Source organism: Benincasa hispida, chromosome 6 (assembly GCF_009727055.1).
Source record: "Benincasa hispida cultivar B227 chromosome 6, ASM972705v1, whole genome shotgun sequence".
NCBI classification, from domain to species: domain Eukaryota; kingdom Viridiplantae; phylum Streptophyta; class Magnoliopsida; order Cucurbitales; family Cucurbitaceae; genus Benincasa; species Benincasa hispida.
Window position 1 is genome coordinate 44106814 of NC_052354.1, and position 20287 is coordinate 44127100.

The 20287-nt window shown below is 31.4% G+C and overlaps 2 protein-coding genes across 3 annotated transcripts; both read left to right on the forward strand.

The window, feature by feature from the left end:
- The first annotated feature begins 650 nt into the window (after positions 1–650).
- LOC120079523 lies at positions 651–4780 on the forward strand. 2 transcript variants are annotated; one of them, XR_005482254.1, is made up of 9 exons: positions 651–1040; positions 1134–1200; positions 1461–1500; positions 1710–1842; positions 2056–2127; positions 2386–2466; positions 4214–4287; positions 4404–4465; positions 4551–4780. XR_005482254.1 is itself a non-coding variant. In XM_039033735.1 (8 exons), the coding sequence occupies exons 1-8, from the start codon at positions 759–761 to the stop codon at positions 4615–4617; spliced, it is 804 nt and encodes a 267-aa protein (XP_038889663.1). In that variant the 5' UTR covers positions 653–758; the 3' UTR covers positions 4618–4780. The 2 variants fall into 2 exon arrangements, 1 of the variants encoding a protein (XP_038889663.1); XM_039033735.1 differs by lacking the exon at positions 4214–4287 and having other exon boundaries at positions 653–1040.
- A 5186-nt stretch (positions 4781–9966) lies between these two features.
- Positions 9967–20086, forward strand: LOC120079410 (phospholipase D zeta 2-like). The gene is made up of 20 exons (XM_039033575.1): positions 9967–10326; positions 11472–11573; positions 11935–12050; positions 12196–12337; positions 12600–12770; positions 13039–13212; positions 13573–13815; positions 13898–14014; positions 14368–14507; positions 14609–14758; positions 15053–15209; positions 15286–15825; positions 16051–16161; positions 16664–16810; positions 16932–17129; positions 17516–17617; positions 18198–18329; positions 18494–18559; positions 19294–19355; positions 19463–20086. Exons 1-20 carry the CDS (start codon positions 10111–10113, stop codon positions 19710–19712), a joined length of 3336 nt encoding a protein of 1111 aa, XP_038889503.1. The 5' UTR covers positions 9967–10110; the 3' UTR covers positions 19713–20086.
- The last annotated feature ends 201 nt before the right edge of the window (positions 20087–20287 follow it).

A 20287-nucleotide genomic window follows, 5' to 3' on the forward strand; every position in this document is an offset into this window, starting at 1 on the left:
ACTTGAAAGACTTATTGATGAAGGTGCTATCCTACAACAACATTTGAGAAGTTAACACACAACATTTGCACGTGACAACCAAGAGTTATCAAGTGATGCTTTCATGAGGGGGAATAAATGTGCTGCAGTCTTTTTCTATTAACTATAGTTTTTTAACTCAATGTGTTTTCCTACCAAAGTTTTTATGAGCCAGTTGTTAAAGTATATGAATAATGTACTATTTTTCCTTCACTATGATTTTTTCCATTGAGTTTTTCCTGATAATGAAGTTTTTAACGAGACATATATTCTATATACAATGGGCATCTAAAGAGAGTATTATGAATATTCGATATCTATAACATCCTTATGTTACAAATTCATCGATAAACGTCTTCGTTAATCTTCATATTTTTCTTGTTCCCTTTTATTTTTGATCTTGTAACCTATTATTTTCACAATCCTATAAATAGATATGGTAGAGATTATTGTATAGATACCACAATTGACATAGTACACACTACACATGTTTTCTTTTTTCTTTCTCGTGTTGTTATATTTATTGTTATTTTCTCTATATTTTATAAAATTTACATAGTTAGTCTTCGCAATTTCTCCCGTACGGTACAAGCCCGTTAGTTATCATTCATTTTCGCGCCTTATCTTCGTCAATTCCTTTTATCTAAAAAAATAAAAAATGGGAATATTACGAAGCAATCGTCTCCGAATTCTCACAAGCACCAGCTCAATCTTCTTCAATTTCATTGAATTCTTCAACAATGGCTGCAATCTCCAGTCTCAAATCCTCCATTTCCATCTCTCATTCGCTTCACATACCTTTCATCGCGCCTTCTTTCCCCAATTCAACCAAAACCCTCGAAATTTCCCACTCTCCGAGCTCGCTTCCGATGAGAATCACGCTCAATCACGTTCCGCCATTGTCGTTATCTAGAAGATTGTTCGTTCCTTCAGTCTCTGGAATTTGGGACGCCTTAACTGGGGGAAACAACCCTCGCGACGCTGTTGCTGCTATTCGACGTGGAATGCTTCTCTTTAGGCAGGTACCTTTTTTTTTCTTTCTTTTAACTCATGTAAAATTGCTTTGATTGTTAGTATTTTCGGTTTGAATTTGTGTAACTTTTGTTGTTTCTTAGGGCGATGTTTTGGGATCTTTAGCAGAATTCGATAAGGCAATTGAATTGGATCCTCGTCAAAAGGCATGTAGGTTCCAACACTTTGCGGCGGTGTTAGTAATTTATTTTGAAAACTGAAATTGATTTTTTAGCTTAACTATCAAGTTTGTTTATATTAAGTTCTGAATGATGACGAAATGACAACTATCAAAGTTTGAATAGAGATATCTTGCTTTAGAGTTACTTGGAAAGGAAATTGAAACGGTTAGGGTTTAGATCAGTGACTTATTCTTAATCCTTAGCAGTGCATTACTTAATTAATATACATTTCGTTATGGTTGTTATCAGATCTTTGGCAAAGAGGGCTTTCACTTTACTACCTTGATAGGTATCGATCTTCCCCAATTTTCCTTTTCTGCTACATTTATGATATGAAGAAATGCAGAAGAAAATCAGAAATGGATTTGTCAAGTCATTATCTTGAAACCGTTTAAAAATTTTGAATCAAACTAGAAGCTGCTGAGTTTAGCATTAGTACGAATATAATTATGTTAATTTGGATGAGTTTGAATAATTGAAGTAGGAATCTCTTTTTAGATTTGAAGAGGGAGCTGAGCAGTTCCGACTAGATGTTGCTCAAAATCCAAACGACACAGAGGAGTCTATTTGGTGTTTTCTTTGTGAAGCTCAATTGTATGGAGTTGATGAAGCAAGAAGGCGATTTCTTGAGGTAAGCTAAAATTTTATTGTGACAAAATATTTATGAGATGATAAAAGCAGGGATGAAATATTGCTATAAGAGTGACTTAGTGAGTTTGAGATGAATTTTGAGAGATCGTGCTTTAAGTGAAGCACATTTTTCATAATCACTTGTAGAAGAAATACCAATTAAGTTATAGCAAACTCATCAAAATCATGTTTGGAAGTTTTATAATATTTGCAGGTAGGTAGAGATTCACGACCCGTCATGCGGGAAGCTTACAACATGTTTAAAGATGGTGGCCATCCAGAGAAAGTATGGAACTTCTGCCTATTTTCCTCTATCTTCAATTCTCCTTTTCAGTCATTTGGTCATTACATCTTCAAAGTTCAATGGGTTTTTGTTTTTTCTGAAGTATCTATTCTGTTTAAATTATTTTCGATGCTGTTGCCTTAACATAATATGCTTGTCGACAAATCATCTCTAAATTGCCTTTTGATGCACCATTTTGCTACCCATATTGTTTAATTTTCTAGATTATGGTCTGACAGAAGACTTGTTTTTACTTCATAGCTTATTGCTGCCTTCTCAAGTGGCCGTGAGAATGAATATTTTTATGCCTCTCTATATGCTGGGCTTTATCATGAAGCAGAGGTTAGGTTCAAAGACTTGCTTACTTTATACTGTTTTACTAACTATCCCTGCAACGTACTGTTTTTTAGTCTCTGAAAAATCAAAGAATAGCCTGAAGCAATATTCTTGTCCTTTTACCTTGTCAACAACTATAATATTCAGGCCTTTCTTTGATAGGTACAGAACTAGGATAAAACATTCTGTTACTCTAAAATACCACAAATTGTCTTGCAATAGAATCGAAATCATACCCCAATTTTTGGATTGTGCTCATGGTCTACTCTCACTAATTTTCAGAGTGGTTTCGCCCAGTCAAAGGTCGGTTCCAAAAGGCAACCAGGATTTTAAATTATCAAGGCTTCCATTGATAATCATTTGGCTTTTGAAATTTAAGCTTATACATACTACTTCCACCTCTAAGTTTCTTTGTGTTGTTATCAACTTTTTACCAATGTTTTAAAAAATCAAGTCAAGTTTTGAAAACTAAAAATAACAATGATTAAAAACTTTTTATTTATTTTTAATTTGACTAAGAATTTAATTATTTCTTCAAGAAAGGTTCAAACTATAGATAGAAAATCGGAAGAAAACAAGCGTAATTTTTTTTTTTTTTTGGATAAGAAACAATTTCTTTGAAGAAATGGAATACCCAAGGATATACAAAAGAGACCCTTTCAAAGGGTGTAAAAGTGAGATTCCTTCAAAGAGTATATAAAAGATGCTTCCAATTTGATATTAGAAAAGAGAAACTATGGCGCTTGATGGCCTGTATATCTTTACACCAAAAGAAGGCATTTGTGGTGGCTAACTCTAAAACATCCTTGAAAGATTTGTCTTGCCTAGAAAAATTCTAGCATTTCTTTCTTCCCAAACCTTCTACAAACTAGCCGAGATTGATCTCTCTGCAGACTCATGACGTGTCTTCCATCCTCCGGAAACTTTGATCTCTTCAAGATTTGGGATGAAGTATTTTGTGATGAGGATGTTCTATTTGAGTACGCAGAAATTTTCGACAGCTTGCGTTCAAAGTACTTTCCTAAACAATGACAGGTTTCTTTAATGAGAAGAAGCACTTAATCTTCAAACTCTACCTCTCTTAAGACAACCCAGCTGCTTATCTTCAGGGTAAAGTATCCAATTATTCTGTTTTGGAATCATAATTTGGCATGTTGACATATCTAACTCACGCAATGAAGTTAAATGTGTTCTTTTCTCTAACCTCTCCCACATGCTGGAAACACACAAATTCCAGAAATAGAAAACTAAAAATGAGAACATATCAAACGAGGTCTAAATTTTCCACGTCGAAAAATAAACGCAAACCTTAAAAGATATCTTAAGTCCTTATTATAGACCCTTTTAGAGTAATAACTACTACACTAGTTGAAGTTCATCTCTTAAACTACCAAACTTGTAATTTCTAATCAAACAAAAGGTCTATTTTTAAGACTAGTTTGATACACATTTAGCTTCTTAGTTTAAATAACATACCCCAGTAAACTTTTTTATTTTTTTTACATCCATTAGTGTTCGGATCAAGTTACGTGCAGCTCATCTCACAGGACAACCTGTTTGATCTTATAATATTTGGTGTCAAGAAAACTCACAGGATATTAAATCCTAGGTAGGTGGTCACTATGGATTGAACCCATGCTCTCTTAGTCCTTTATCAAGGTCATGTCCCTTTACCACTAGGCCAATCTATGATGGTTTACTCGAGTAAACTAAATCAAGAAAACACACTTAACAATCCATGTGATTTTTATAGATGATAATCAAACTGCATTTTATGTGGAGATGAGATGGTACAAGCATAATACTTGATCTGAGCATAACTTAGCGGTAATTGATATATACTCCTTCCTTGAAGTCGGAAGTTCAAAATTTTATTTGCAATAATTCTTCATGAGAACGGCTGGAAAAGTGACTTTCTGGGATCATATTTTCCTTTTTTGCAGAAAAAACTGGATGCAGCCAAACAACATATAGTTGCAGCTTGCCAATCTCCTTATGGACAGAGGTTTGAATCGTCCAAAGAAATCCATGTTTTTTGTGCAACCAATTCAATAAGTTCAATAAATGGGCAATGCCTCTCCTTTTTTCAGGTCTGATGATTACATGGCAGCTCTTACCAGAGTTCACTGCCTTTGTCGAAACTGGAGTTTCAGTTAGTAAGGGTCCATTTGATAACGTTTACATTTCCTGTTTCCTATTTACTGTTCATTTTTCAAGAAACAAACTTGTTTGATAATTGTTCATAAAAAATGAGCACATTTTGAGAAACTACCTGTTCCGTTTCTATCTTATATTAAACTGTTTATTTTATTTAACAAAATGTACCATTGGCCTATTGGTAGTTTTCTCTTGGTTGTGTCTTCAAGTCCAAAGATGTGCACTTTTATTTTGTTTTGTTTTCTTTTATATTCATTTCCATATTTCATATTTTATTTATTAATTTTATATTTACAAAAAAAAAATGTCTGCTATATTTATATTTTATTTGAATTTTGAATTTTAAAATTCTCCAACATTTAGATTTATATATTATTTTAATTTTTAATATGTATGTTAAATTTTTTATCTTTCAAATTTCAACTTTCAAGGCACTTTTATTTATTCTTTATATATATATGTATATTTATTTATTTCTTTATCTATTTATTCGGTTATTTCTCTCTCTTCCATGTATACTCTCCCCTCATGCATAATTTATTTCTATCTTTTATACTTTATTTATTAAATTTGCTATTTACAAAATTAATTTTACTATATTTATGTTTTATTTTTTTGGATTTTAAAATTCTCCAATATTTAGATTTTTATATTGCCTTAATTTTCAACATGTATACTAATTTTTTATATATATTTTAACTTTTGAGTATTAAATTTTGCAATATGCATGTTTATATATTATCTTAATTCTAATATTTTAGTATATCTGAAATTGAGTAGACTTTTACGATATATATATAAATTTTGCCAACAAAGACATTCATTTAACTTAACTTTAATATTTTACAACCACGACATTTATATAATAATATAATTAAGTTAGATTTGACTTGACATCATTTAAAATAAATGGTTCGAGTTAGAGATGACAGTGTAGTCAAATTTGGGTAACATATGACGAATATGATACAATTTGTTATTATATTTAGTTTTCATCGAAACTCATTTGTATTAGATGACATGAACTTTTGATAATATCTTTTTTGATGTTTAATGTATGACATATTTTCTCTTTTTATATTATATTGTTAAAAACAAAAGGAAAAATAAGAAAAAAAAAACAAAAAATAGTTATCAAACAAGTTTATGTTTCTGTTTTTTAAAGAAATAGAAAATAATTATCAAACATATTCATGTTTCTTGTTTTCAAAAGAGAAGAAACAAGAAACAGGAAATAAGAAACGAAAACGTTATCAAGCTAGTTGCTTAGATACCATATTTTACCATTTTTTTTCCTTTTCCTTCTCTTGTAAAATCTATCTTTTTAGGTCGAGATTCAAATTGGAATGAATCTTGGGTTACGGCAATTGTTATCAAGATAGAAAGGAAACAATCATATGTTAACAGAAAATTCTATAACCATAACCAAGTTGGTACGAAGCTTCTGGCAGTAATATATTTACTTGAAGTTAGGTCGAAGGAAGGAAAGGACATGTTTGAGAATTGTTTTAAAAAGGTTTAAAAGCATTTTGCGAGAATCGTCGGACATAGTCTCTTCAAGTTTTCACTTTTTAGAACTTGCATTTTTTTTAAAAAAAAATCGTTAGAATAGTTTTTCTTGATCCATCTTGAGCAAGATCGGCCACTAAGATTTAGTTAAAAAGTCAATTTTTTCTAACCTATCAATTGATCTGGGTGTTCTTGGTACATATCGACTACTATATATTTTCAAATTTTTTACTAACTCAATTATCTTTACCAAATATTACATCAAATATTTATGTAACGTTTCAAATTTTTAGCCCAATTTTTGTTCCTAAATTATCTTGAATTTCCAATTTTTCCAAATGGTTTTCAGGTGATTCACTTGTGATTTTTTAATTTTAAGAAAAATCAAATTTTGCAGAAAATTAAGTAAGATATGAAAAATATATAGAATCTTTAATCTGTTAAACATTTACCAAGAAAACCCAAATATGTGAATTTTGGTGTTAAGTTGCTCGAGAATTAGTTGTTCGAAAATTCGCTGAGAAAGCTCAAATATATAGAATCTCAGTGTTAATCTGTCCAAGATTCCGAAATTTTAAATATTTTCCATATCTTACCAATTTTTTTCTGTAAAATTTAATATTTCCCAAAATTTAAAAACCAAAATGCAAGATTTGAAAATTTACGTAAGATTGAATTTGTAGAAAGTTTGAAATATATAAGATTTGGTATAAAATCTGGGAAAAGTACATAATATTTTTAAAATGAGTAGAATCTTGATGTAATTTATATTGGATGTATTGAGATAATAGATGTATATCGAGAAAGGGCCCTCTATATAATTATCTCACATTGTTTTGTTTTTCCTTTTTTCACCATACAGTTCAGTTCATTATGAACCTACTTTTGTCTTTTTTAAAATGAAGGAAAGTTCCAAAATCATTTTTAGTGGATTTTGATTATTGTACCTATTTAATTTTTAGTTTTTTTAATAGAGAAAATCTGTCTCTAAACTCTTGATCACATTTTTTTTAATTATTCATCTCCATTTTAATCCTTATTTAAAAATTTTATACAAAATAGAAACTCTTTAGAATTATATCTTTTTTAGTCCTGATTCATTTTAGTCGTTGTATTCTCAATTTTTTTTTTTTTTTTGTCTCTATATTTTTAAAAACTATTGTTTTAATCCTTATTTAAAAATTTTATACAAAATAGAAACTCTTTAGAAAATTTAGTAAATGAAGTATTATGTTAAAATTTCAATAAAAACAAGGAGATAAATATGAAAATGAAGTGTCTGAACTAGTCATCTTTTAAAAATACATTTTAGAAGTATAAGGACTAAAATGAACAAAAATTGAAAATATTGAAGTTAAAATTAATATTTGAGTACATAATCGAGATAGTATTTTAATCTTTGTTATTCTGAATTCGACCTATGGAAGTCTGTATTGAAACTTTTTTCTTGGTCGAGACATGATTTTGTTCAAGTTTACCTCTATTCGATTGTTGTTAGTATTATTGATAGAATACCGAGATAATGTAAATAATTTGCTCGAGCGTTTTAAGTATTAATATATCTTTTAATACTATAGGTTAAAATTTTGTATAACAAAAATCCAATCATTTTCACAAAACATAATTGTCCCAAGTTTGAAGCATGTGATTTTGAAGAGGATGGGATGGAACCAAACATACACCCATTTGGCATATTCTTAATAGACGGCACAAAAAGTTGGATATTCTTTAAGTTATTCCCCCTGGCCAACCACACACCAACAAACTTCTGTCACTTGTGGGCTGCTGAAGTTACCATTTTGCCCTCCATCAACAACTTAATCATACTAAGTTTTAAATACTACTTTTCGTTTTTGTTCGTTTTGGTCCTTATATTTTTAAAATGATCATTTTAGTCCCTATATTTTAAATGTTGGTTCATTTTGATTCTTATACTTTTAAAATATTTATTTTGGTCTTTGTATTGATAATTTTTACCCTTTAAAAGTGAAAATGAATGGACAAAAATGACAATTTTTTAAAAGTATCAAGACCAAAATGAACTAAAATTAAAAGTACAATGACTAAAATGAACATTTTTAAAGTATAGGGACCAAAATGAACTAAAGTTGAAAATATAGAGATTAAAATAAATACTTTGAAACTATAAAGATCCAAATGAACAAAAACTCAAAGTATAGGAACTAAAATAGTATTTAAACCTGATAATAATAATGAGTGTTAATAAATCTTAAATATATATAAAAAAAGAGTTGAAACTGTATAAGACGAAAATACCCAACAATGAATATTTGTATCTACAAATTTCTAAAATTTATAATTCAACTGATAATATTATACACACATTCAAAACTATAGATTTAAACTATTTAGTATAAAAACTAAAGAATGACACCAAAAAAAAAAAAAAAAAAAAACTTTTTAAAGAAAAATATAACAAAATATGAATTTTCTTGTTCGTTAATAAAAATGTTGGTGTTTAATTACATATTGTTTATTTGTTTTTTATAATCTATATTTTAAATTATAAATTTAGACCTTAAACTTTAAAACAGATTTGTGTACTTTACAAGATAGTCTTATAAATTAAATTTTTAATTTTAATTTCAATAAGCATCCAAAATTTTAAAGTGTTTAATTAATTTTAAACTTTCACTTTTGCATCTATTCGGTCATCAACATATTTCAAAAATTTTAAAAACATAACTAATCTATTAGACTTAAAATTGATATGATATACATTGAAATTCCAAAACTGTCAATTTCGTGTATAGTACGTTTTTGAATTAAAAAAGTCAAATGGATCAATGATCTATTAGATACAAAATTGAAAATGCAAGGACATAAAATTAAAAGCTTAAAAACTTACTAGATACTATTTCAAATTCATGAATCTATTAGACATAAAATTAAAAAATTAAGTATCTATTTGATCCGTTAATTATCAATTGATTGCATGGAGGTTATTAGTCTTCTTGACCAAGTTGATGTAACTCACCTTGCGGTTAAAACCATCGTAAATGAGATATTTCAGATAGTTACTTCTATAAATATGCAATGTTTTCGACACATTAAGCGATAAGCAAAATGTTGTTGCTCATGAATTAGCTCAATGTAGGGTTGGCAACGGGACCTGAACCCTCCCCCGCCCCTGATGGGGGATTTTATTCCCACCCTTGTCCCCATCCCGCCATTTCAAGGCGAGGACGGTGATGAGGATTCCCCGTTGGGGAAACGGGTCCCCGCAGGGATCCATTTCCCGTTTTCTCCTTTTATTTCCATATGGTGATTTTTTCTAAAAAAAAATTCTTTTTGTAAAATTATCTTTGGTTTTGGTCTGGACACTTTAGTTGGACTTAGATTGAGCTAAATTAAAAACTAAGCTAAATATAAAAAGTTAAATACCTAATATATATAGAGAAAAAATATTTAAAATCTAATTATATATATAGAAAAAATATTTAAAAACCTAATCGGGGTAGGGTTGGGGTCGAAGACACCCTCCCCATCCTAGTCCTGTCTCCGATTTGACCCCATCTCCGATCAAACTGGTCGAGGAATTTTGCCAATCCTAACTCAATGGACAATCAATGCATAAGGCTTGTTCTTCTTATCGACATGATTTTTCTCATTGAATTTCTCAAGCTTGTTCATGATGATGATAAACATTTTTTTAGTACATCGACATTTTATTAGTTCTTGTTAATTAAAGTTGTACTTCTCAAAAAAACAAAAAAAACCGAGGGTAGTTTAGTCATTATCTATTTTGGCATAGAAATATTTAAAACTGTTTGAACAGTACCAATACGTAAATAAATAACCAACTTTCATTGGCTTTTATATTTCCTTCAAGTTACCTCCAAAAGGAAAACCATACGACGAACTCTCTTCTTTCAATTTCAAAATCCATTTTCATTCAATTTGTTGCAAGACTTCACTTCCGGCGACGTTTTCCTTCATGAATTCTCTGTAATTCACTGCGATATGTCGACGGAGAGATTGATTTCCAGTGGTACAACTCCGTCGGAAGCTGAGCCGCCGAAGTTAGCTTCAGCGTCGCACTCGTTCCGGCAATGTGGAGAACCGGCTAGGGTGTTTGAGGAGCTGCCGATTGCTTCCATTGTATCGGTTTCGCGGCCGGATACTGGAGATATCAGTCCCTGGCTGTTATCTTACACCATTGAAATCCAATACAAACAGGTATTGAACAGAACTTCTCTGTCTATCTTTCTCTGCCATCCTGTTTGCTTTTGCTTTGAGCTGTTTTCATTTTATCGAGAAATTTTCGGATTTGAACTTTTCTGTCTATGAATATTGATTTGTTAGGTTTTGTTGTTTGTTAACGTGAAAGTTTAATGCGCTCAGCTGTGGAACAGAACATGGAAAGGAAATTTAATTAGTGCATGTTTGTGAGGAAAAGAAGAATTTCTGTGTTTGAATCTTCTATGGGAAATTTTTTTCCGAAATGATTGGTAAGGGAAGGGGTAGAGTAATTGGCTAATATTTTATCAAGGTGTTTTTGGTATGCTTATTTATTTATGGTTAGATTATAGGTTAAAATACCATTTTGTCCCTATACTTTGAAGTTTTTTAATTTTTAGTCACTTTACTTTCCATTTTCCAATTTTAGTAGTTCAAAGTTAATTTTTACCGAAATTGGTTAAATAATAATAGTAATTTTCATGCAAAGAAATACAATATGTGAATATGTTTTCAAAATTTATAGTAAAAATACTAATAGATATAAAAAGCTTTTTAAAAAATCAACAACAAACTAACCGTGTGGACTAAATTTAAGATTTATCGAAAGTACAAGGATTAAAATTGGATAATTGAAAGTACCAAAATTGAACAAACTTTGAAATATAGGGACCACAATGATATTTTAACCTAAATTATAAATATTCTTGACTTGCAAAGTTGTGTTGTGTCTAATGGGTTGAACTTTAAAAAGTGTCTTAGATGTTCCTAAACTTTCAATTGTGTTAGATAGGCCCATAACTTGATATTTTTTACGTACTTGCATAAAATTGAATTTGGTATAATATGGACGTGTTCTTTGACCTTTCAATTTTATGCTCAATAGGTGTGAATTTTAATAAATGTCTCTTAGTAGACTAACTTTAAAGTTTAAATAGGTATGTAAATTAAAAAAAATATCCCATAGTAGACAAGATTTAAAGCTAGTTAAAGACTTGAGATATATCTAAAAAATTTAGGAGCTTCTTAGATACTTTGAGTTAAACTTTTAATAAAACTTTTATTTATTCTCCTTTTCCCATCCAAATTGAAAATGTTGTTACATTGTGAAAAATTGATACTAACATTAAGTTCACTGTTAACAGTTTAAATGGAGGTTAGTGAAGAGAGCATCGCAAGTTCTATATTTACATTTTGCATTGAAGAGACGTGCTTTTATCGAAGAACTTCACGAGAAACAAGAGCAGGTTTGCATTATATGGGATATTCCAAACCATCTTCTATCTGTAACATTTCTGCTCCATTAGCTCTATCCTGAATGTAATTGGTTAATTTTAGGTCAATTTGATAATGACACTTTGGAAGTTTTAGTTAAATTTAAAGAACAAAAAACGAAAATTTAAAACTACCTTTTTTTTTTTTGGTTTATTGACAGTAATTTGGAAGTAGAATACAAAATGAAGAAAATTCTTAGTAACAGATGCGATAATAGATAATCAAAATCAAAATTGTTATGAACAAGGGCCCTGAAATGTAAAACTTGGATCCTATTTTGTTTGTTTGTCATAATTTTTTGGTTTGATTGGTCCTGTCATGTAAACATGCTAGGTGAAAGAATGGCTTCACAACTTGGGAATAGTAGACCATACGGCTGTAGTTCATCATGATGACGAGTCTGATGATGGAGCTTTTTCTTTTCATGATGAACAAACTACAAGAAACAGGTTGATACATGCAAGCGTAGTGTTTAACCCAATTAGCTAATACATAAAGATTATGCTTGATGCCAAATTGATCATTTTATCATATGGTCGATCTTGTGGGAGTAATTGATGCTTTGGAAAATTTATCTTCTTCTAAAATGTACAGGAATGTTCCTTCTGTTGCTGCTTTACCCATCATTAAGCCAGCACTGGGAGGACAGCGGTCCATTTCAGACAAGGCAAAGCTAGCAATGCAAGGTTACTTAAATCACTTTTTTGGGAACTTGGATATTGTGAATTCTCGTGAGGTGAGTGTAAATTTTCTTGAAACATCAGCTTCTCGTAGAAAGACCAGTAACTTTGATCAAAGAATTAAATAGTAACTTGTCTCGTTTAGTTTTGATGTACTTTGATACCAATGTAATTAAATTCCAAACTCCTCATCCTTCTTACAAACTAGGAAAATGTATCATGTATGAGTGATTGTTTGAAGATTTCTGATATCAATTTGGTCATGTTGCACCCCCTTCACCTCCTCAGTTTCTCTAAATAAGTAATCTTGGAAAGCAGGTCTGCAAATTTTTAGAAGTCTCAAAGATGTCATTTGTAAGAGAACACGGTCCGAAGTTGAAAGAAGGTTACCTAATGGTGAAGCATTTAAAACAACTCACAGGAACTGATTCTAGTATAAACTGTTTTGCATGTCATTGGTGCAGTTGCTGCATGTACAATTGGAAAAAGGTTTGTTTACTTACTCCTATGATGCTTTTGAACGAATTTAAATTTCATAGTGATGAGTTAATTCCCTTTACTATTGATTGCTTTAGCAGAAGGTTCTTTATATTCAAGTAGAGAAATTTTACACATGCTATTAATACTTCTTCATTTTAACAATCATGAATTGCATATAATTTTACTGAAAAAAAAATGGCACATAACTGCACCATGCCCTTTTCTTTTTTCAATGATCAATACTTTGGTTTTTTTGACCACCCCTGATGACAAACAGGTTTGGGCTGTTTTGAAACCAGGTTTCTTGGCCTTGGTTGCTGATCCTATGGACACTAAACTCCTAGATATAATTATTTTTGATGTGATACCAACATTAGAAGAGAAGGAGGAATCCCAAACATGCTTAGCATATCAAGTCAAGGAGCGCAATCCTTTACATTATTCATTTAAGGTGCATTTTTTTTTTCTTCTTTTTGCTCTTCTTATTTCCAATTTCAAGTTTTGCAGTAATTCAACCCATCTTTTGTTACTTCGTCCAGCTCTATGTAATTTCTTTACACAACTTGTTTGTTACCACACCGCAATTTTCTGCAAGGTCATAGTTGAACTGAGATTTTCATTTGTGGTTATGAAAATTGAACTTGTCTGGTAATGCTGGTTAAGGAATTCATTTATTTCTTTCCTTGTGCTAAAATCTTCAACTTTGATTTCTTTATGGTTGGATATTAAGTCTCATGAATAATTAATACTTTGGGAAGAGAGTTCATATACCACATTCACATTTAATGACAATACAGAATGTTGTGAAAAGGTTAGATGCGGAGATGGGGACATGAGGTTCAGAACCACAAGTACCACCAAAGTCAAAGAATGGGTCTCATCAATTAATGATGCTGGTTTTGGACCCCAAGATGGCTGGTGCCACCCTCATCGCTTTGGTTCTTTTGCTCCTCAGAGAGGTTTGAGTGATGATGAAAGCCAAGCTCAGTGGTTCATAGATGGTCGTGCAGCTTTTGAAGCAATCGCTTGCTCTATTGAGGCTGCAAAATCTGAGGTCCTATAGTCCACATCAGAAATGAAACAACATGCTTGTTCAAATCCCACTGTAAACTTAAGTGGTCTAATGGTCTTTGCAGATATTCATCACTGGTTGGTGGCTTTGCCCTGAGCTTTATATGCGACGTCCTTTTCACAATCATTCTTCATCACGGCTTGATGCATTGCTGGAAACAAAAGCAAAAGAAGGTGTCAAGGTGTTTAAGTAATTCCCAAGATCTGAGTGAAATAACAATTTATTTTAAAATACTGGCTTTTTTTGCATTGTTAGGAATTAACTAAGTTTGAATACTTTGCTGATGTTGTGGGATACAATAAAATTAGCTTAAAGCCTTAAACTTTTAGTCAGCTCTTAATGCAGCTCTAGAAGTTATGTATGTACGTGTTATCTAGCTATTATTTGGTTTGACCTTGGATCTTTTTAAGTGTAAACAGCCCCTAATTTTGCTCTGAGTAGATCCCATACATTTTTTTTTATTATTATCATGATGATTCATTTTCTAGAACTCAGTATAAATTTATTTTGACTTTGAAGCTAATGTTTTTGCAGATTTACATCTTAATGTATAAAGAGGTTCCTATTGCTCTGAAAATCAACAGTATGTATAGTAAGAAGAGGCTTGTAAATATTCATGAGAATATTAAGGTACTACGTTCTCCTGATCATATGTCAACTGGGATTTACTATTGGTAAGCATTTTATAGATTATGTTATTTTTTTTTGTATTTTACCTGTCATTTGTAGCCTCTGTTTTCAAACAATTCATCACCTGTTCCATGCATAATAATAGGTCACATCACGAAAAAATTGTCATTGTTGATCACCACATTTGCTTCATTGGAGGCTTGGATTTATGCTTTGGCCGCTATGATACAATGGAACATAAAGTGAGTGACTTCCCTCCTTATACGTGGCCAGGAAAGGACTATTACAATCCGAGGTAGCTATTATTCTTCACAAAAAAGATGAGAACTTCTTGTAATCAATTTAAAAGATCACCATTCTCCATTTTCGTGTTCTCAAACATGCTCATGAGTCATGCCTGATTGAACAGCAGAGATGTTGATAGACTTCAAAAGAAATATTTAATTTTTCTTCTTTGGAAGTATACTTCTGTTTTAGGGAACTTCTGATTAGTTGATTATAATAGATTTGCCCACTTTGCTTGTGTTAGAGAATCTGAACCAAGCTGATTTATTGATTATAATAGATTTACCCACTTTGCATGTGTTAGAGAATCTGAACCAAATTCTTGGGAAGATACAATGAAAGATGAACTGGAGCGGGAGAAGTGTCCTCGAATGCCATGGCATGATGTTCACTGTGCTCTTTGGGGATCTTCATGCCGTGATATTGCTCGGCACTTTGTTCAAAGGTGGAACCATGCGAAGGTCAATCTTGTAACACACATACTCATGTTTTCAACCTTAATTTTTTCCTTTCTAACGAGTCAAAGCATTATTCTAGAGAAACAAAGCCCCAAATGAAGAAAAAATACCTCTACTTATGCCTCAACATGACATGGTCCTTCCACATTACATGGGAAAACGCACGGAGTTGAGCTTTAAAAATAAAGACTTAGAGCAAGATCATCAGAAGCAGACCACAGATGATGTTTTTTCCTCCTTATCACCTCAGGAAGATATTCCATTACTGATGCCTCAGGAAATTGGTGGACTTCCAGATTCTAACGTGCAAACAAATAGTCTTTCCATGAATCACAATTTTTCCAATCAGCCAAAGGAGATACGAAGTAGTGTCAGGGATTCTTTCCAAGCATACAATGTTGAACCATTAACCCAATTTGAACAAACAAATGGATCGTTAGATGAATTTGGATTTTTGGATGAGTTTGGTGCTTTCGGTCATCTGAGGGAAGCTACTATTGATACTCCACCATATATGAAAACTTCAAATGATTGGTTGGAAAGTGAACACGGAAGTGACCATGTTGCTGCTATAAATGAGGTCAAAGAAATTGGTCCCCTTACTACTAGCAATTGTCAGGTTAGCTATTTCTCTCTGATTCTGTATGAATGACAATTAAGAAGGTTATGCTTGAGGGTTAAAAGACTTTTTTTTCCCCTTCGTGTAAACCTTGTAATAGACACTTTACATTTTTTTCAAGACGAGTAGATCTATCTATGAGTACAAAGACATCTACATATTTGTCTTAATTAAGTATCTTATGTATGTTTGTTCTCTTGAATATGTCTACTTGGTGATTTTTAGATAATAAGAAGTATCAGCCAGTGGTCAGCAGGAACAAGCAAACCAGAAGCAAGTATTCATGCTGCTTATTGTTCTGCCATTCAAAAGGCAAAACACTTCATCTACGTTGAGGTAACAACCTTAGTTGTGGGAACTTCTGTTTTTTATGGGACACTATTTACAAGAAAAAAAATTGTTCTCTTAAATAATCCTTTAACATCATTATAATCCTAAAAAAGAAAGACCTAGTTATCACACAAAAGGAAACTAATCAGCCAATATAACAACTAGGCTATGAAAAAAAGGACATACATATATCTCGGCAATAATGTTATGTTACGGGCAAAAATATTCATATTAGGATATTTACAATTACAAATAATGAAAAAAATAGAGTGATAAAAGAAGGAAAATGTCGGCTGCATGTAATAGGTGAATAGAATGAGTAAATATGCACAAAGTGCACGTGCTTCTCAGCCTGTTATTTAGCCAATCAGGAATCACTTTCTCTTATCCTTGAACAGTATCATGTGCATAAAATAGAGTCAGCAACAAATTTTTAGTAACGTGTGTGTCAAATGTATTGAGCTCAATGAGGTGATGAATGAGTTTTATCCTTTTGTTTTACTTCCAGAACCAGTTTTTCATATCAGGTTTATCAGGGGATGAGACCATACAAAATCGGGTTCTGGATGCACTATACCAACGTATATGGCTGGCTCATATAGAAAAACAATGTTTTAGAGTTATTATTGTTTTACCACTCTTACCTGGATTTCAGGTATGTATTTGTATATTTCAATTAACTTTTAAGATATTAGATTTCTAGTCTTTCCTTTCTATTGTCTTTTGATGCCTGGCTTCATGGACTATCTGCTCCCTGTCCCTTTTGCATCCATCAGGGTGGTGTAGATGATAATGGTGCAGCAACTGTTCGAGCCTTGATGCATTGGCAGTACCGAACAATTAGTTGGGAAAAAACTTCGATACTGTACCGTCTCAATCTTTTATTGGGTCCTAAAACACAAGATTATATTTTGTTTTGTGGCCTTCGATCATATGGCAGACTATTTGATGGTGGTCCAATTGCCACAAGTCAGGTACACTTTTAGCTTCCTCCCAAAATTTGTAGATGGTTTGTCTTAGACACTTAGTTTATTTATTTTATAATCATAATGGTTATTGGTTACCCTAAGGGATCCAGATCTTGGTCCTATAGAATGTTCAATGTTAACATCAGATGAGCTGTCATGAAATAGGATATATAAATATAGCCTCTCAATTTTGCCAGAAAAAAGTCTTTATATCAGCTATAGATCTTGCATAGAAAAGCTAAAAATGTTAGTTAATGGACATTAATAGTTGTTGGCATATGATCAACTACTACAATAAACTAAAAGAAATTTCTTTAATAATATCAAAGGTTTAAGTTTTAAAATGCCATCAATTTGGCCTTGTAATGAACTACCTGATTATATTTTTTCAGGTGTATGTGCACAGCAAATTGATGATAATCGATGATTGTATTACCTTTATTGGTTCCTCCAATATTAATGATAGAAGTTTACTTGGATCCAGAGATTCTGAGGTATCGCTCTAAGCTATTTTAGAGTCTGTTAAAAAGAAAAAAAGTTTGGTAGTTCGTAAAAACAACTTTAAGTTTTAAGTTTAAATTCAAATTTCTTAACTTACGGTGTCAATTTTCACAGTGAAATTGTTTCTTATCAAAAAGGAAAGCTGTCTTTTGTTTCAAAATATTCCATATTCTTTCAAAAACGTGCAAAGTACCCCAAAAAAAGCTGTCATTTGTTTCCTTGGCCTTTCATTTACAGAATTGTCATTGGAGTAGTAAAGTCATTAGAATGTTGGACGAAAGGTCGACATATTTGAATGTTGTTCTTTTAGACTTAATCTAGACAAGCATTCCATGTCACTGCTACGTTGATTTTTCATCCAACGTTCTAAAGGATTTCTACTCCAATGATAATTTTGAAACCATATAAAAGGTCAAAGATAACATTACAACTTTTAAAAGACTCTAGGATTATTTTTAAATAAAGGGCAAAGTTCATAGGTACTTATAATAATTTAGCCTAGCTTTTTTTCGGTACTAAAGTCTGTTCTACTTCTAAATGTATACTCTATCTATCACCATATTCCCTCTGCAGATTGGAGTAATTATTGAGGATAAAGAGTTTGTTGATTCATCTATGAATGGAAAACCTTGGAAAGCTGGAAAATTCGCTCATAGTTTACGATGCTCCTTGTGGTGTGAGCACCTCGGTCTTCATCTTGGAGAGGTTTGTCTAATTTATATATATTAGGAGTTGTCTCAGAACTTTAAATCATTACTCCTTAGAAATATATTTTTTTCATTTCCCATCATTCATTATTCTTCCATGACATCGCTACATGAAGACCATACAAATTCAATTTATCTTATATGCCTTAACTACTTACACAGGTCAGTCAAATCCTTGATCCTATAGTAGAAGCAACGTACAAAGATTTATGGTTAGCTACGGCACAGGTGAGAATAACGAGTTTTTGTAGAATAGATATGAGCAAGCCATTAACTTTTTCACTAGTGAGTCATTTAGGGCTCATTTGGTTAATTCAAGTATCCTCATTTTTTTTAAAGTAAAATAGAATTGCGTTTGGTAACTGTTTCTTGTTTTTTGTTTTCTGTAAAAATGTATGGTAATAAGTAATTATTTTTTGTTTTTTATTTTTTGTGAAAATTAATTTTTAAAATTAAATATCTAAAAGGTTGTTTTCAAATATAGAAAAATATGTCAACTTATTTACTAATATAGCAAAATGTCACTGCCTATTAGTGTCTATCACTATCTATCACTAATAGACAGTGACATTTTATTATGTTTGAAAATATTTCCGACAATTTTGCTATTTAAAATAGTTACCCTATCTAAAATTTGTTTTCTTTTTCTTATATTTATTCTTAGAAATTTATTATGCATTTTTATAAGTCAATAATAATAAAATAAAGCTTTTATATATGTTTTAGAAAAATTGGCAAGAAACAGGAAAAACTTGTTCTTGTTGTTTCCAAAATTTCTGCACATTTTTTAAAAAAACCTTTCTGAAAATGAGAAACGAGAAACGGGATTAATTACCAAATGCTCATGTTTCTCTAAACAAAAAACAGGAAACAATAAATAATAATGTTACCAAAAGGACCCCTTAATACTTCGATTTCTGCTCTTACTAATCTTGAAAAAGTGGGGTGTGAATTCAAAACAGGAGAACACAACAATATATGAAGATGTATTTTCTTGTATCCCCAATGACAACATAAACTCAAGGTAACCAAACAACACATATCGCGTCCTTTTAACATTTTTTGTTAAGGCTCTTTTTTTTTTTTTTTTTTTTTTACCCCTTTATTCATACTGTATTCTGTCGAATTCAGATCATCTTTACGTCAAAGTTTGTCCGATTTGAAGGGCAAACTTGGTCATAACACACTAGATCTGGGAATAGCTGCTGAGAAGATAGAAAGCTATGAAAATGGAGAAGTAAAGATGATAGATCCAATGGAGAGACTGAAATGTATTAGGGGACATCTTGTCTGTTTTCCATTGAAGTTCTTGTGGCAAGAAGATCTCAGACCAGGGTTCATTGAGAGTGAGTTTTATGCTGCCCCTCAAGTTTTTCATTGATACAAACTTTTGGAGATGAAAACTTGCGAGTGCAACAACTGCTGCGTTAGAGGATCGAACCATTAATTTTTGTAATGATAATTTATGTTTTATCTGCTAAGTTATGGTCAGGATTCACCGGAAATTGTATTCTTTACTACAGTAGTACCACTAATTTCTCTGTGTAGAAATAAGATTGTGGAATTTGTGTGCTTTTGTAGAGGGTTAGGTCAGTCACATGGGTGTAAAAAGTATGTATATAACAATTCTTACCCTTTTTTTCCTTTGTTTTTTTGGGATTGAGTTTGTTGATTGTATTTTACAGCATATCCAAAATTGATTGGGATGTGTAATGAATTCCTCCATAAGTATACATATCAATGAAAGAGAAAATGAAAGGCTTTCTTAAATATTCTTATAGAATTGAAAAATAAAATTTTTGTTCCATGTCAGAACTCATGGCTCATGATCTTTTATTTGTTTAAATATAACAATCGGAGTTAAAAATAATAGTTGTACTTTTAAACAGTTATCCAAAATTGGGTTAATTAGATTTTTAGGGTTCTTTTTTATTTTAATTAGGTCAAATGGGTAAT

Coding starts and splice junctions, on each gene's coding strand:
- LOC120079523 (XM_039033735.1), top strand. CDS start 759: ATGGCTGCAATCTCCAGTCTCAAATCCTCCATTTCCATCTCTCATTCG. Junction 1,201..1,460: donor GGATCCTCGTCAAAAGGCAT/GTAGGTTCCAAC, acceptor GGTTGTTATCAG/ATCTTTGGCAAAGAGGGCTT. Junction 1,501..1,709: donor TCACTTTACTACCTTGATAG/GTATCGATCTTC, acceptor ATCTCTTTTTAG/ATTTGAAGAGGGAGCTGAGC.
- LOC120079410 (XM_039033575.1), top strand. CDS start 10,111: ATGTCGACGGAGAGATTGATTTCCAGTGGTACAACTCCGTCGGAAGCT. Junction 11,574..11,934: donor TTCACGAGAAACAAGAGCAG/GTTTGCATTATA, acceptor TAAACATGCTAG/GTGAAAGAATGGCTTCACAA. Junction 17,130..17,515: donor GTCCAATTGCCACAAGTCAG/GTACACTTTTAG, acceptor ATATTTTTTCAG/GTGTATGTGCACAGCAAATT.